Source organism: Humulus lupulus, chromosome 6, assembly GCF_963169125.1.
Source record: "Humulus lupulus chromosome 6, drHumLupu1.1, whole genome shotgun sequence".
In the NCBI taxonomy this organism is placed as follows: Eukaryota; Viridiplantae; Streptophyta; class Magnoliopsida; order Rosales; family Cannabaceae; genus Humulus; species Humulus lupulus.
Window position 1 is genome coordinate 102,728,003 of NC_084798.1, and position 17,548 is coordinate 102,745,550.

The window sequence follows — 17,548 nt, forward strand, 5'->3', positions numbered from 1 at the left end:
CGAAGCTCTCCAACTCATGGTTGGTCAAGATTTCCTTTCCCCTTACCTGCACCACAAAGCACCCGTGAACCAAGGCTCAGAAAGAAAACTCAACATGTACATAAACTAGAAAATATAAACTTCCAGATACTTATCTAGCACATCCAGCAATAATAACTTACACATACAACTATTTAATTACAAGATAAATAGTCATTGGACCAATTTGGGGTCGTTGCCCTGAACAGTTGACCATAGAGTCATTCCCGATGCCCTATGCCCAAGCTACGTGACCATAGAGTCACCTGGGGCCTTTGTCCTTAGCCCTGAGTAACTAGCCGTAGAGCTAGTCCAGCATACCTGGCGCTTAAATGATTCATCGACCATAGGGTCGGCCAACGTAATAATACATTTTTGGTTTAGGCCTAAGCCTTTCGACCAGTGCGCAGCATACTATTGTCGTCCTTGATTAATAAGTCAAGCCCTGATCTAGGAATACAGACCTCAATACAGAAATAGATATGGATAGGCATATCCCAACAAATAAGCATGCATGCATGTTAATCACATAACACCATCGAATAACCATTCTCACGATACTAACCATACTTATTTAACGAGGCCTCATGCCTTAACCACGGAATTCATATAACAATCATGGAACACTTAAGCAAGTATCGACCAACATGTGAAGCATTAGCTTAAATATAAATGTTCTTGGGGCCCAAGCCCTAATCACATATAACACGTATTGGGTGTAGTTTTCTTACCTCAGGTCCGAGTATAGCATAAATAAGAACGACCCTCGAGCACGATCCCGGTTCCGAGCCCCTAACGATAACCTAGTCACAACCATAATATAAGATTCCATCAATAACAAGCAAATAAAGGCTTCTGGATCGATTCCTAGCCTCCGGGGCCTCGAGTTCCACTAAACTGGGTAGTGGAATCGATCCCGAGCCCTAAGGAAAAGGTTCCCTTTTTAAAAAGCTTCCCAAGGCCAAAAATGCCCAAGCGGGCCACTACCTGGCCCTGAGGGTCGCGGTGTACCCCTCCTAAAGCAAGCCTCCTCCCCTCTGTTAAGAGGTGCGGGTTGCGAGTTGCCCTACAGGTTCGCGGCGCGCCTCCCAGACAGAGGCCTCCTAAGGCCCTGGGTTCAAGCTGAGTCGCGGTCCCTCAAGAACAAGGTCACGACTTGGCCCCTCAAATCCATAATTTTCACACTTTTCAGCAGCTAATTTCAATCCAAACTAATCCAAATTCACCCCAAAACCATAATTCATTTACCATAATAGTTCTAACATCTTCCCAGCAACAAAACCCAACAAAAATCTAGTCTTAAAACTCATCAAAAACTGTTTACCCAAAAACGGACTACCTGAGGACGTGGCAAGATTAACCTACATGTGGGATGCACGTGGCAGTTTAAGTGAGTATAATTTGTTCGACCATCAACCAGAAGATCATTGGCTTATCTGACATCATAATTATGGGCGACCATCCTGGTCGCATATTTTCATTTATTTCCTTCAGATATGTAATCTTGTAATTACACATTAATTGTAATTTCCATTATTATTTAGATACACCTGCATTAAATATAATGAAGGCCCATTGGCCCATGTAGAATTCCTTGAGCCTATAAATAAGAATCAAAGGGCTCAAGAGAGGGGACTTGACTTTGGCTAGACTTTTGAAATTTTAACTTTGGAACTTTAGAATTCTAAGAGAAAAAGAGAGTGTTTTTATCCACCATAATTGTATTCATCCGAAAGCTTGTGAAACTCGTGAACCCTAGTTCACTGATCACAATTCTTGTAATTCCACATCAATAAGAACACTAAGTGGACATAGGTCATTACCATTTGGTTGGGGTCGAACCGCTATAAATCTTTTGTGTCGTTTGTCTTTTCATCTTGATTTCATCTCATATCCTATCGTTTTACTTGACTCCATGTCATTGGCCATGGCCAATTCGAGGGTCAATATTTTGGTGCTTTCATTGAGAGTGAAACTCAAGACCTCCAAAGAGATTGAATGCTGAAAACATCTAAAAAGACTGGACAAACCTCTGGTGTTGTACCAGCCTAGCCTCTTCCATAAAACATGGCTGAGGATGAGCCACAAGTGGAGTTTGAAGAGGAGGAAATGGATTCTGAGACCCTGAGGACAACACTAATTGTGTTGCAGGAAGAGTTAGCCAATCTGAGGGCTAATCAGGAAAATGTGGCTAAAACGATGGTGTTGCACTAGAGAGAAATTGATAGGGAACGCCAACAACTGGATGAGAGGCAGGCCAACATGGATCGCCGACAAAGGGATGCCACTGCCACCTTGGAGGCATCCATTCAATTGGCTCGAGGACAGCTCGTGCTAGCTTCTCAACCATATCAGTCACCCAGTGTACCGCCACAACAAGGTCCACATTCAAATCATCCACAACATCACCACACTCCACCTCAACCAGCAAGCCCTCATAGGCCGGAGCAACCTCCTCCTGCTCAATAGGATATTCCATTTCAAGATCCTGAGCAGCAACCTCCTCCTCGCGCTGGTCGTGATAATCCCCAGCAGCAAAGGCAGAATAGGGCCGAGCAGCCTCCCCGAAGCCCTAGATGCCAAACTGCTGAGGAGCCAAATCCACTGAGTAGAGGACAATGTCCTTCTACTAGTAGAAGGCAAGTCGAGTCAGACTCTGCAATTAGGGGCCCCCCATGACATAATAATTCCCGGGTACCCACCAACCAACGCAGGCCTCCACTTGACGCTCGAGATGCACCAGCGAGGGAAGGGGGAAACAATGTGATCATCCGATCACACCATAGTCGGTCACACTTTAGGGATGGCCATGACTATTATGAGGCAGACTCCGGCAGATGAAATGTTGGTCGAAAGCAATGAGAGAAGGGTGGAGAGCAGAATCCCCCACCAAGAAAGAATCAGCCAACAAGCTAGAATGCTGGGGGGGCAGCCTAGACAACCCAACGTCTTTGATCGGCTGGGCACTAGCAAGCAAAGGCGTAGGGATGATGATTTGAGGGACATACTCAATGACAGGTGGGAAAGGCACGACAAGTATGTCCCCTCTAGCACCGGTCACCCCAATAGTACCAGATGTTGTACAGGCCCAGCTTGATGTGCTGAATTAGGCCGTCCAATAGTTAGTGGGGAGCCGAACTTCCCACATTGAGTATGATGGCCGAAACCCCAAGCAAATTTAAGATGCTGGTCTTACCCAAATTCAATGGATTTGGAGACTCAATATCTCATGTGAATAAATTCGAGATACAAATGGACGTCCAGAAGGTGTCAGATGATGCTCGATCCAGAATCAATCCGACCACCTTATCTGATACTGCTCAGGAGTGGTTCTTCAAGTTCCCTCCTGCTAGCATAGTGTCTTGGGAAATGTTCGTGAAAGAATTCTACGGGCAGTTTTATGCTTGTCGAGTACATTAGACCGAAGCCAACTAACTGGTCGAGATACGCCAGAAGGAGGGTGAATCCTTGAAGGAGTATGTCCAGTGTTTTATGTGAGCCACTACTGGGGCTAAGACAGTTGGTTATGAGGGGAAGATGATGGCACTTACTGCTGGAGTATGACGCCATTCATCCCTCTGGAATAGTTTAAGGAAAAATTTGGTTAAGAGCACCCAAGAATTCTTATCCAAGCATACCGGTACATCAAGCTCGAAGAGGAAATTGCCAACGAGGGTAAGGTGCCCACAAACGACCAGGGTCCGAAGGAAGATCCCACCAAAGCCTCCAGTGGGTATGGGAAACTCAATGGCAACGAAAAAATTAACGAGAAAAACAGAGGGAAATGGGCAAACCACGAGCCGTCAACATCTGAGAATAAGCGCCCTAAAAGTAATAGATATGAGCCAAGGTTTACTAATTACACAGACCTAGTCAAATGCAAAGAAAAAGTGTACCAGGCTACCAACACCACTGTCCCTTACAAGCGACCAGCCCCGGTTAGGAAAGATATCTCCAAGAGAGAAACAACCAAGTTTTGTCGTTTTCATAACGACTATGGTCATGAAACCAACGAATGCAACCAACTTAAATATGAGATTGAGTTCATTATCATACAAGGACACTTGAAAAGATATGTACGAGCCATTGGAGGTTCTCAGCGAGAAGCTCAAGGAGGCAACGAGCAAGCACCTGTATGCCAATGCCCGCCCCCTTTACAGCCAGCTCCTGTGGCGGCCCGCACCTGGCAGGGGATAGTGGGAAGGAAAGGGAGCGATACACCCAAACCTTACGCCACGAACGGGACAATGAAATGTTGAATGTAGAGGAGAGAGCTCCCAAAAAAGCTATAACAGAGGAAGAACTGATAACTTTCTCTGACCTTGATGCTCAACATGTCCGGTTTCCCCATTCAGACCCTCTGGACGTGGACGTCCAGATCGCCAATATAATGGTCAAGCGAGTGTTAGTGGACACAGCAAGCTCAGTAAACATTCTGTACAAGTCTTTGCTGGAGAGGATGAAGTTTTCAGTGAAGGATTTGGAGCCATACAACCAAACCATTTATGGTTTTTTTGGCGAGGGGCTCGCGCCAATGGGGTCGATCAGGCTTCTGGTCACAGTAGGAACTGCAACTGCAAATAGGACATTACTCACTAATTTTATAGTAGTTGATTGCCCTTCTGCATATAATGCTGTGATTGGAAGGCCTATTCTAGTCAACCTACGAGCCGTGACCTCGGTCTAGCACCTTGCCATGAAGATTCCAACCGACGCAAGGGTAGGATGCGTGTTGGGAAACCAACGAGAAGCACGGAAATGCTATAATTCCTCGATTACCAAGGCAAAAAGGGGTAGATCAAGAGAAGGAGTCGAGAAAGGGTTGTTATTGGCCAATGAAGTACAAGCCCAATCAGGTGAGCAGGTCACCAAATAGGGTGTTGCCAAAAGTGAGGATAGGGATTTAGATCCTTGCTTTGGGGATTTTGAAGAAGGTGTACCAACTTGATGAGGCAGATCCGACCAGGGTTATGAAAGTCGGTAAAAACATAGAGACAACAATAAAGCAAAAGCTGGTGGAATTTTTGAAGAAGAACTAGGAGGTGTTTGCCTAGTCGCATAAAGATATGATTGGGATTGACCAAGAAATTATCAACCATGTCTTTAACATAGATAAAAAAATTTCCACCAGTACAACAAAAAAGGAGGCTGCTCAACAAAGATAGATCAAAGGTGCTAAAAGAAGAATTCGAGAAGCTAAAGGAGAACAGATTCATCAGGGTGGCGTTTTATCCGTCTTGGGTCTCTAATCCCATGCTGGTTCCCAAGCCGAATGGCAAGTGGAAGACGTGCGTGAATTTCACAAACCTCAATAAAGCCTGCCCGAAGGATTGTTTCCCACTCCCAAGGATCGACCAGCTGGTCGATGCCACACCAGAGCATGACACCTTATCATTCATGGATGCATACTCTGGATACAATCAGATTAGTATGCACCCACCTAATGAGATCACACTAGCTTTAGAACTGATACAAGACTATACTATTACAAAGTAATGCATTTTGGTTTGAAAAACGCTAGTGCGACTTACCAGCGACTAGTCAATCACATGTTCAAAGAACTGATCGGTGTTAATATGGAGGTATAAGTTGATGACATGCTGGTCAAGTCGAAGAAGGCAGAAGAACACATCGGGGACCTACAAGAGTGCTTCAACACCTTGAACAAATATCAGATGAAGCTGAATCCCCTTAAGTGTTCCTTCGAAGTTGGATCGGGGAAATTTTTGGGATTCATAGTGAACTCATAAGGTATCGAAGCTAATCCCAAAAAGATCAAGGCCCTGGTCGAGATGAAGTCGCCAACTAAAATTAAAGATGTTCAAAGTCTAACCGGGAGGATTGCCACTTTGAGTAGATTAATTTCCAAATCAATGGACAAATGTGTTCCACTTTTTAATCTGCTTAGGGGAAATAAGAAATTAGAATGGACGGAAGAGTGCGAGCAGGCTTTCCAGGCTCTAAAGTCTCATATGTCGCAACCACCGATTTTGTCCAAACCGATTGAGAAAGAAACTTTGTTCATCTATTTAGCAGTCATCGAGTATCTTCTAGCTCTGTCTTGATTAGAGAGGAGGAACATGTGCAAAAAGTTGTGTATTATATAAGCAACAGGCTAGTAGGAGCAGAACTACGATATCCGCCCATTGAAAAATTAGCCTATTGCTTGATTTTGGCCTCTAGAAAGCTGCGACCATACTTCCAAGCTCACCCCATCATATTCCCCACCGACCAGCCACTACGGCAAGTCTTGCAGAAACCAAAAGCCGCCGGTCGATTGTTAAAATGGGCAGTTGAACTTGGAAAGTTTGAAATTTCTTACTCGCCACGAGCAGTTGTGAAAGGACAGGCTCTACCAGACTTTGTCGTAGAACTTACTGGGCTCAAGGATATCGAGCTGATAGAAGAACCTGAACTCCAAAGCCAAACTCCTTCCTGGAAGTTGTTCGTAGATGGCTGATCCAACGAGCACAATGATGGAGCAGGTTTAATCTTAGTCGCACCTGGAGGACATCGATTCCACTGTCCAATTAGATTCAACTTCACAGTGTCCAATAACGAAGCTGAATATGAAGCTCTGCTCGCATGATTAAGATTAGCCAAGGACATGGATATAAAGTCACTTGAAATCTACAGTGACTCCGAAATAGTGGTTAATCAAATTATTGGAGAATATCAAGCCCAGGGTCTAAAGATGGTTGCTTATTGGAATAAAGCAAAGGACTTATTGGTGCAGTTCAAAAAATATACTCTCCAGCAAGTACCTCGCAACCAGAACTCAAACACTGATGCTTTGGCCAAGTTAGCAAGTGCGAAGGATGCTGACACCTTGAATATAGTACCTATTGGACATTTGTCTGCACTGGGCATTCAAGAAGAAGAGTCTTCCCTGATAATTCAAGTAACAGACACATGGATGATGCCGTCCCTTCATTGAATACTTAGAACATGGAGTGCTGCCAGCGGACAGAAACAAAGCAAGAACCCTCTAGAGATAGTTGGCTTGATTCATTTTGATTAATGGAAATTTGTACAGGAAAGGGTACTCGATGCCACTTCTAAGGTGTATTTCAAAGGAAAAGGCCAAAGAAACATTGCGATAAGTCCATGAAGGTTTATGCGGAGATCATGCTGGGGGCAGAGTTTATCAAAAAAGATCCTAAGGCAAGGATACCTCTGGCAACCGATGAATGAGGACTTTGTAGATTTTGTTCGGAAGTGTGACAAGTGCCAAAGGATCTCCAAGATACCTCGAGTAGCCCCTAATGAGCTAAAACAGATGTAAAGCCCATGGCCATTCACAGTATGGGGAATAGATTTGATCGGGTCTTTACCCACGGGAAAAGGCAACGTCAAGTATGTTGTAGTTGCTGTTGACTACTTCACAAAGTGGGCCGAAGCTAAGCCACTTGCAACAATAATGACCAAGAAGGTGCTGGATTTTGTGTTCAAGAATATCGTGTGTCGCTATGGGTTGCCCAGAAAGATTTTCTCAGATAACGGAACACAATTTGACAGCGATCTGTTCACAGATTTTTGTGAGAGGCACAGGATTATCAAGAGTTTTTCTTCAGTGGCTCATCCGCAGGCAAACGGACAGGTTGAAGCTGTCAACAAGAAACTGAAGGATACCCTAAAGAAAAGGCTTGAAGAAGTGAAGGGGGCATGGCCAGAGCAATTACCTGAAGTCCTTTGGTCGTATAGAACGTTCCATGGAACATCAATAGACCATACTCCATTTTCTTTGGCCTATGGATATGAAGCCATGTTGCCTGTTGAATTAGATCCACCATCGCATAGAAGGTTGCCATATGATCAAAATGTTAATAGCCAGTTATTGATGGAATCTTTGGATTTGGTCGATGAAAGGCACGAGCAAGCTCAACTTTGAGTAGCAGCTTACCAGCAAAAGGTCGCTCGGTATTTCAACTCTAAAGTGCGTGAAAGGAAATTTAACGTGGGAGATTTGGTACTTAGAAGAGTTTTTCTTAACACCTGCGATCAAGTTGCTGGAGTGCTTGGACCTAACTAGGAGGTCCGTATCAAATGGAAGAAGTATTTCAGCCAGGCACCTATAAACTTGCTCGCTTAAATGGAGATCTCATTCCTCGCTATTGGAATGGAGAACACCTGCGCAAGTATTATCAATAAACAGTTCTTTTTAAAGAATTGGCTTGTATTAATTTCACTGTTTACAAGTTTATGAGCAAGGGTTAGTCAGTCATATGACTAATCTCTTATAAGTGTAAGATCAAATTTTTGATCACTCGTACAGACACGATTGTCCATTTATTATGAGAAATAAAAGGAATTGTGCGCAGACAGTTATTCTTGCCAATTATTGTATTTATTACAAGTATTTTCTCATTACATGTGTTGTTTTGCTATATAATCATTTTTTAAAAGTATTTTTACGAGCAGTAATGTTCGAACAGGTCTTGGTCTTGGCAAGTGATCGAGGACCTTAAGCTCCTTAATCACTTGAAGGCATATATGATACTAAGCAAGCAAAGCATATCAAATATGTAAACACACGAGCAAAATAAAGGAGAGAATAGTACGGTACTTAGAGTATTTTTCAAAATTTTGTTTAAATTTTGTTAAATCAAAGCAAAGTGCTATGCTAAGTTCAGTCATTCGAACAGATGGTATAATAAATTGCAAATATTATAATATCAAAATAGAAATGTTTTATGCCGCGAGCAATTGTTGCTTAGATGTAATTGTTAATTAAAAGGAAAGTTGCCTACGCAGCAAAAAATTGTCTTGACATCACGAACCGTGGTTCATGTGTCCTAGTTACAAATTAAAATAAAATAAAGTTATGAAGCAGCAGGAGTAGCTGGGGGATCTTGCTGAGGCTGCTGGTCAACTGTGGTATGAGCACCCTCATCAATGACTTCAATGCCCATGGCCAAAGAAATCTCAGAGGATCCCTGAGTTGTCTCCTCTTCAAGGCGAGCAATGCATTTTGCCAACTCAGCCTGCTTTATACGCTCTGGTAAATAATCAAAGTTCGCCACGTGGTTGTTTTTCAAGAACATATAAAAGCAGTTAAAAGCAGTAACTGGCATTGGTTTCTTCGAGCAGTTTAACTCGCTCCTCCAACTCAAAAGTTTCTTTCCTATTGATAACCAATTCGTCTTGGAGTTTGGAGGCCTCTTTGTAGTTCAAAACTAAAGACTCCTTATACCTCTCTTTAGACTCCGTGACTTTGACCAGGGTCTCCTTGTGTTGCTTCAGCTCTCCGACCAGTTTGGCAATCTTATCCTAAGCAGCTCTTAGCTGTTCGACATTTTTCTCCTTGGCTGCCTTGAGCTGCTCGGCGTGTTTGGCCTCGACCACTTTGAGCTGCTCACCAAGTCTCTCCTCAATAGGTTTAGTCTCTTTAGAATATTCTGCAGCCATCGCCTCCGAGCGGAGCCATCCAGTGCTCAGGGTTAGAACCCCCTGCGATCAAAGAAAAGATAAAGTTGTTAGTGAAAATAAAAGGACAAGGCAAACAATTAAGACACAACAAAAATGGCAACTCACGCTGAGTACTTCGTTCAGCCCGCGACTGAAGATCTGGTCGACCTTCATGGTGCTGGTGTTGCTGATGGTTTCTCAGCTGCATCGATGCCTTGATAACTTCTTCAGCTTGTCGTTGGCTGAGTTGAAGGCTATGTGCACGATAGCCTCTCCTTGAGTATTTCCTGACTGATCTGGAGGAGTTGGGTCGACGGGAGTTGGTGGAGGAGTCTGGTCGATGGGAGCTAGTGGAGGAGTCTGGTCGATGGGAGCTAGTGGAGGAGTCTGGTCAATGGGAGCTGGTGGAGGACTAGTTTCTTTGGAAGGAACGGGTGTAGGAGGATCCTCATTCCTAGCCCTTTTCTTTGAGGGATTGCTGCTGCTTTCCCCAGGATGCCGCCTGCTTTCCTTCTTTCTGCTCGCAGGAGTAGTGGTTTTGGGTTGGCTATACAAATCAAATGCGTTGTTGAAAGGCATGACTGGGTGATATAAACAAACGATCAGGCAATATAAATTGAGATACTTACTAAAGCAAGGAGATAATAATAAGAAAAATTCTAAGTAGTATACCCGAGCTATTACTATTGGTCGATACATTATTTATTGTATTATTGCTACACTCACTCTCTGCCTTGAAGAAGTCTGAATTTAAACTAGTCGCATATTTAAAGTTGTCGTCCCCGTCAAATATATGACAGGGAATGGGAAAATTGTCTAAGAGTGAGAAGTCAGTACCATTCTCATCATACTACTCGAGTATGGGCTCGTGGTGTTCTGGAAGTTGGGTTGGAACAGCAACAGCTCATGGGATGCTGGAAGGCTCCCTGACGGTCAATCCTATAGCCTGCCTTCTTGGGGGCTATGACACATCCTGATGCTGCTTGGGGAGGTCTCCTCCAGTTGCACTCCCTGCTGTGGACTCCCTCACATCCTGGTGAGGCGCCCGAAGGCTGACCAACCTTAAGTTGCTCTCTGTGACCAGCTCCTTGACGCTCTTTTCAATATCCATCATGCTGGCCAAAGTTGTCGCCCTTATCTCCATCTCTGGAGTAGGTACTGGTCGGTACCATGGAACTAAATAACACCAAAGTTCTAAAGACGATATAGAAAATCTAGAAGAAATTAAACAACCAGTGAGTAAAAGATTTACCTCCTCGGGTGAAGGCCAGGTTGTCAGCCACCAGGTCTGTTGTAAGAAAGTACTCCTTGAAGTACTTCCCTACATTAGACTTATGGGTGATGTCACTCAAGAAGGTGCAAGCGGACTCCTGGTGGTAGAAGTGGAAGAACCCCGTGTTGTTGTGGTTGGGGATAGACTTGAGATCGAACAGGTAGTTGATCTCATGTGGCGTAGGTACGGGCCACTTCTTGTGATTGTAAAGGATATAGAGTGCAGAGAGTATTCTATATCCGTTGGGGGTGATTTGAAAATGGGCAACCTCAAAATAATTGGCCACCCCTTGGATAATTTGTGCAGAGGCAAGATTGCCCATGCCTCGATATAACACCTCGACCAGGCACTGAAGGCGCCCCCAGGCACATTTTCCTACTGGTCAAGTGAAGGTTTGATGAGGGTTATCCCAGAAAGACCATACTTCTTAAGATAGTTGTTTACCATCCTAGCCGAAATAATGCTAGGAGGAGCTACATACAATTCGACCTATGGCCTAAGGTCGTCATGAGGTCGGGCTTTAGTTTGGATTTTGGGTGGTACAGTATTTACAGGCTGGGGATTTGTAGAAGGCTCTTCAGTGCAAGGGGTAGGCTGGTTAGAAGGAGAATTGGCTGTTCTTTTCTTTCTGCGAGCAGTATGCTTCACTAGACCCATGTTTGATGAGCTGGTCGGAGGACTGATCACTGGGTTGTGTTGAGAAAATAAGACTTCTGAAAAAGGCAGCGACGGTTGTTCTTGACCCTCGAACAGAAGCACGAGCAAGTCATCATCAATCGTCCTCTCACCCAAGGGTCGTGCATGAAAATCTGCGAACAAAAAAGGGGAGATGAGAATCTACGTACAGCAGACAGAAGAAGTGGAAACATTGGGATAACGTTGCTCGTGTATAAAAGATAAGTTTTTATACGACCAGCAGCATTCTAACGTAAACACTAAAAACATGCGAACAATATGGAAAAACGAATTAAAAAGCAGAAGTGAAAAGTTTTTTCAAGAAAACTTTTCAACTCTGAAAAAAGGCGGGAAAAACCCAGATTTTTCCGAATGCATAAAAATCAAATTTTTACTTTGATTCTGCGCCCTAAATCAGTAATCCTACTTCCCAAGCCAAGTCCTAAGCCTCATTTAGTGTTTTTTCTAATTTAAACCCTATCCTATCATGTTACTACCTACGAGCCCGATTACCCCAAAAGAAAATTTCCTCAAGAACATTCAAAAACTCAAAACACCGAACATCAGAAAACCAGAGAAGTAGACGTTGCATGGCATAGCAGAGATGAATCAATCAAGAAACTTACTTGAATAGAAGATAGAACAAAATCACGAGCATTTATTCAAAAGGTTGGATAGACACACCACGAATCACCAAACCTTTCTGAGTTCTTCTTACGTTGTTCTTCGAAGTTCTTGAGAAAAAGAAGAGTAGTAAAGAGTGAAAAAAGGGTTATTTATACTAATCGAGGCACGAATAAAAAGGTAATGATGGGGGATGAGTTTTCAAAACTTGGGGAAACGTGTTAGCCGTCAAAACACTTTTGGGAAACTGCAACGACATGATTAGTTTCTTTTTTTTCGAAAAGGCACTGACAGATATGACAGGTCATACGAAGGGTCGATTGGTTAAGTTTACTTTATGCTGGTTGCAGTAAAATAAACTTGGGGGGCAAATGTTTACCCAAAAATGGACTACGTGATGATGTGGCAGGATTAGCCTACACGTGGCACTTTAAGTGAGTATAATCTGTTCGACCATCGACCAGAAGATCATTGGCTTATCTGACATCATAACTATGGGCGACCAGCTTGGTCGTATATTTTCATTTATTTCCTTTAGATATGTAATCTTGTAATTACGCATTAATTGTAATTTCCATTATTATTTAGATACACCTGTATTAAAGATAATGAAGGCCCATTGGCCCATGTAGAACTCCTTGAGCCTATAAATAAGAATCAAAGGGCTCAAGAGAGGGGACTTGACTTTGGCTAGACTTTTGGACTTTTAACTTTGGAACTTCATAATTCTAAGAGAAAAAGAGAGTGTTTTTATCCACCATAATTGTATTCATCCGAAAGCTTGTGAAACTCATGAACCCTAGTTCACTAATCACAGTTCTTGGAATTCTACATCAATAAGAACACTAAGTGGACGTATGTCATTACCATTTGATTGGGGCCGAACCGCTATAAATCTTTTGTGTCGTTTGTCTTTTCATCTCGTTTCCTATCGTTTTACATGACTTCGTGTCATTGGCCAATTCGAGGGTCAACAACAACACTTTCAATTCTTGAGCTAAGAGGTTAAAAACTCTTCAAAACAGCCAAGCAAAACACATAATTCAATGCCCAAAAACACAATCTAAAGCTTACCTCAACTAATGATCGATCCCACAAGCTGCAGCAAAACTTATTCCCCAAGTTTTAGGCTTCAATTCTCTGATTTCTAGCTAAAAATCCTCCTTGGTTCTTCAATAGTTAGCTCAAAGAAGCTTAGAGAAGGGGAGAGTGAGGTGAGAGAGAGGGAGTCGGTTAGTGTTTAGGTATTTTATATTTTTGTCTTTAGTTTCCTAAGGTTAAGTGACTTAAGCTAATCTCGAGGCTCGGGGTACCAGAAATGTCCCCGATGGCAAAATGGTCAAATTCCCCAATATTCCCTCCTAAACTCACTAACTTCAAATATATCTCCAATTATTCATTTCCATTACTCGATAATCCAATTAAATGTCTAATACCTAAAATACCCCTCGACTCGCCCCAAGTCGGGTATTGGGTCCCATTGTGACTTTCCCGCTAACTTGCTCTCTAGGATGGCCTCGTGCCGAGTAACTCAAATAAACCCACATAATAATGTGGTCTCACACATATATCTCATAAATATACAATTATGCCCGCAACGGGCCAAATTACCAAGATTTCCCTTCTAATAAGAAACGGGCCCACATGCATATTTAATATCTCTAAGCATGTACAACTAATAATATTATCACATAATCCACATAATAAAATTAAATGTAAAAAATAAGCACATATCTCCAAATATTGCCATCCTGGCCCCCTGATCAAGGCCCTAAGCCTTATTAGGTAATTTTGGGACTTTACAGAAAGCTCTTGGACGATGACAGAAAGAAGGCCCTCAAAGAGGAGGTCGAGAGGTTAAAAGAAAATTGGTTTATATGAGATGTTTTTTACCCTGATTGGATCGCCAATCCGGTGTTGGTCCCAAAACCCAGTGGCAAATGGCGAACCTGCATCGACTATTCAGACCTCAACAAGGCGTGCCCCAAAGACTGCTTTCCCTTACCTCGAATAGACCAGCTCGTAGATTCCATGGCAGGCCACAACATCATGTCATTCATGGATGTTTGTTCTGGACATAACTAGATCGCCATGCATGCACCTGACCAAGAACATACGAGCTTTGTAATCGATAAGGGATTGTATTGCTACAACGTCATGCCTTTCGGGCTCAAAAATGTTGGAGCCACGTACCAAAGGCTAGTAAATAGGATGTTTGCTGAACAAATAGGGAATAATATGGAAGTTTATGTGGACAATATGTTGGTCAAATCTAAACATAACAATAACCATGTGGATGATCTCGCTGAGTGTTTTGTTGTACTTCGAAAATACACATGAAACTTAACCCACAAAAATGCGCATTCGAAGTATCTTGGGTAAGTTCCTTGGATTTATAGTAAATGCTAGGGGAATAGAGGTTAATCTAGACAAGATCAAGGCATTAATAGACATGCCCTCACCTCGAAAACATAAATATGTCCAGAGCCTAACTGGACGAATGGCGGCCTTAAGTAGGTTTATCTCGAAATCTACAGACTGTTGCCTCCCATTCTTTAATCTTTTAAGAGGGGGCAAAAAGTTCGAGTGATCGGAGGAGTGTGAACTCGTGTTTCAAAATCTTAAGAAATATCTCGTCAAACCACCAATCTTGTCTAAACCTGTTGACCCATATTTGGCCAACGACACGGAGTCAAATATACAACAAAAGATAAAATGACAAGTAAGAAAGATAATCTAATGGAAGAGAAGAAAAAACCAAGGATTTACAGTGGTTCAGCCCTAAAAGATGGTAATGACCTACGTCCACTTAGTGCTATTATTAAGATTGAATCTCAAAGCAGTGATCAAAGAACTAGGGTTCTTGAGTTTCACAAACCTTAAAAGAAATACAATAAAACGATGGATAATTGTACTATAGCTCTCTCTTTTTCTCTATCTTAGCAAAAATATTTGGGGATCAAAAGTCCCTTCCTTGAGCTATTTCATGCATATTTATAGGCTCAAGGAGGGTTACATGGGCCAACGGGCCATATCTTTCCTTAATAACCGCGTATCAAGGTCATAATGAGGAAATATTCAATGTATTAATTATAAGATTACAGTTTAAGAAGGAAACAAATCAAGTTATACGACCAGCCTGATCATATCTAAATGTTAAGCCCTGACGAAGCGATGTGCTTCTGATCGATAGTCAAGCAGTACTTTGGCCACGTGTCAACCTCATGTGAGAAATCCCTACCACGTCATCAGCGGCCGTTTTTAGGGTAAACATTTGCCCCCCAAGTTTATTTATTGCGACCAGCAATAAGTAAACTGGCTCTTCGAATACCCCACGAAATCTATCAGACCCGCCCATGCTTTCTCGAAAAAGGGTGATCAATCATGTCCAATCAAGTATTTTTAGTTTCCCAATAACTTGTCTAACGGTCATTACACTTCCCCATGTTTTGAAAAGTTACCATTTATGATTACCTTGGTAACCGCTCCTCAGCTAATATAAATAACCCTTCTGAATCAGTTTTTACTTTTTACGCTTTAATTTTATCCTCAAGAAAACTGAAGAATCGAGAGCTATATTTCCAGAAACCCAGAAACTCAGACGGATCACGAAGCTCCTACCCAGCTGAATCAACTTAGCACCTCAGAACTTTACTCCATCTTTCATTAAAGAACGTTTCTTCAAACCTTTCAGTTGTTGATACGCCATGCAACACTTGTTTATCTCTATTTCTGATTTCTGAGTTCTTGGAGATTTTTTACTGTTCTTGACTAAAACTATTTTGGGGAAATTGGGAATGCAAACCGATGCTTGAAAGGGTGATGGAACAATGTCTTGTAGGAGTTAAGAGCCTGTTTGGTAGTCGAGATTGTAGATTTAGAGCGTAAAATCGAAGTAAAAATAATTCGATTTTTAGACTATTTGAAAAACTGGGTTTTTCCCGCCCCTTCAGAGTTGAAAAAGCTTATTTTTTCGAAAACCTTTTACTTCTGCTTTTCAATCTATTTTTCAAACTGCTCGTATAGAACTTAGTGTTTTTGCTAGAATGTTGTTGGCCGTATAAAAGCTTAACTTTTATACGCGAGAAACGTTATTCTAACTCGCAACACAGATTTTTAGGCTTTACGTTCTCACCTCCCCCTTTCTCTGATCGCAGCTTTTCATGCAAGATCCGTGGGGAGGTGAAAGGCCTATCGACGACAACTTTCTTGCCCAATTACTTGAAGACGAGGAGCATCCGTCGCTGCTGATACCAGAAATTCCTTTTTCTCGAACCCCACCCAATAGACCTCAGTCAAACCTTCTAGCCATGGGTAGAGTAAAATCCACTACCCAGAAAAAGAAACCTTCAAACCCTTCAAATCAGCCTGTTCCTCAGGCTAGAGTTCCCTTGATCAGTGGTCGGGAAAGAAATATCCCTAACCCTAACATTCAAACTCCCGCTCAGCCTCGAAATGTCGTTCAACCAGATGTTGAATGGTACGTCGCCCCTGTCAGCTGGGAAACGATATGGATGATCGCTAATTATATTAAAAAATACGGACTTTCTAGGTTGACACTAGTTCAACCCACTCAAGACCAACAGGCGAACTTGCCTGGAGGCACCTTCACCGCCTGGTCGAGGTACCACATCGAGGCAGGAATGACGCTGCCCCTTCATCCTTTTTTCCAGGGGGTGGCCAATTACTTCGGGATCGCCCTTTTTCAAATAACTCCCATCTGATATAGAATGCTTGCTGCACTCTATATCCTCTATAGCCATAAGAAATGGCTCGTCCCCACACCACTTGAGGTCAACTATCTGTTCGACCTAAAATATAACCCCAACCAAGAAAACACGGGGGTTTTTCCACTTTTGTCACTAAGAAACAGGTCGCACTTTCCTGACTGACACCACTTATATCTCGAACGTGGGGAGGTACCATCTGAAGTATTTCCTGATGACTGACATGGTCGCGAACAACTTGGCCTTCACACAAGGAGGTAAAATCTTTGTACCACAGGTCATTTATCTTTCTTCAATTTTTTGCTGCATTTCCTTTAGAAATTTAGTGCGTTTTAAGCCCATGGTTGCGACCAGACCCTACTCCAAACATGGAGATGCAATCAGCCCTCCAGGCCAGCATGACCGACATAGAGAAAAGTGTCAAACAGCTGGTCACAGAGGCCAATCTGAGACTGGTCGGCCTTTTGGCCCCTCATTAGGATGTGAGGGAGTCAACAGCGGGGAGTGCCACTGGCGGAGAGGTTCCTGAACAGCATCCAGACGTGTCACAACCCCCTCTGAGGAGGGCCACTGGAGTGACAATCAGGGAACCCTCCAGCACCCCGTGGGCTGCTGCTCCCCCCGCCCCAACGGGAAAGGGAAAAAAGAAAGCCACTGAACCTCTCGAGCCCCTCAATGAATCTTTGGATGAGAACGGTATTGTTCTCTCACTCTTAGATAGTTTGCCAATTCCCTGTCACTTATTTGACGGGGACGGTAATTTTAAGTACGCTCCCAATTTAGATTCAGACTTCTTCATGCCAGAGAGTGAGTGTAACACTAG

At 42.9% G+C, this 17,548-nt stretch overlaps 1 protein-coding gene across 1 annotated transcript; it reads right to left on the bottom strand.

Annotated features, from left to right (window-relative positions):
• Positions 1-9,288: 9,288 nt before the first annotated feature.
• Positions 9,289-10,005, bottom strand: LOC133785359 (pollen-specific leucine-rich repeat extensin-like protein 3). The gene is made up of 2 exons (XM_062224607.1): positions 9,691-10,005; positions 9,289-9,468 (listed from the first exon to the last, which is right to left on the bottom strand). Exons 1-2 carry the CDS (start codon positions 10,003-10,005, stop codon positions 9,289-9,291), a joined length of 495 nt encoding a protein of 164 aa, XP_062080591.1.
• Between the last annotated feature and the right edge of the window lie 7,543 nt (positions 10,006-17,548).

Bases quoted from the DNA above. Each gene is read 5' to 3' on its own strand.
- LOC133785359 (XM_062224607.1), bottom strand. From the start codon at position 10,005: ATGCCTTTCAACAACGCATTTGATTTGTATAGCCAACCCAAAACCACT. The intron at 9,469-9,690 runs GTGCACATAGCC...CTTTGATCGCAG, and splicing joins ATACTCAAGGAGAGGCTATC to GGGGTTCTAACCCTGAGCAC.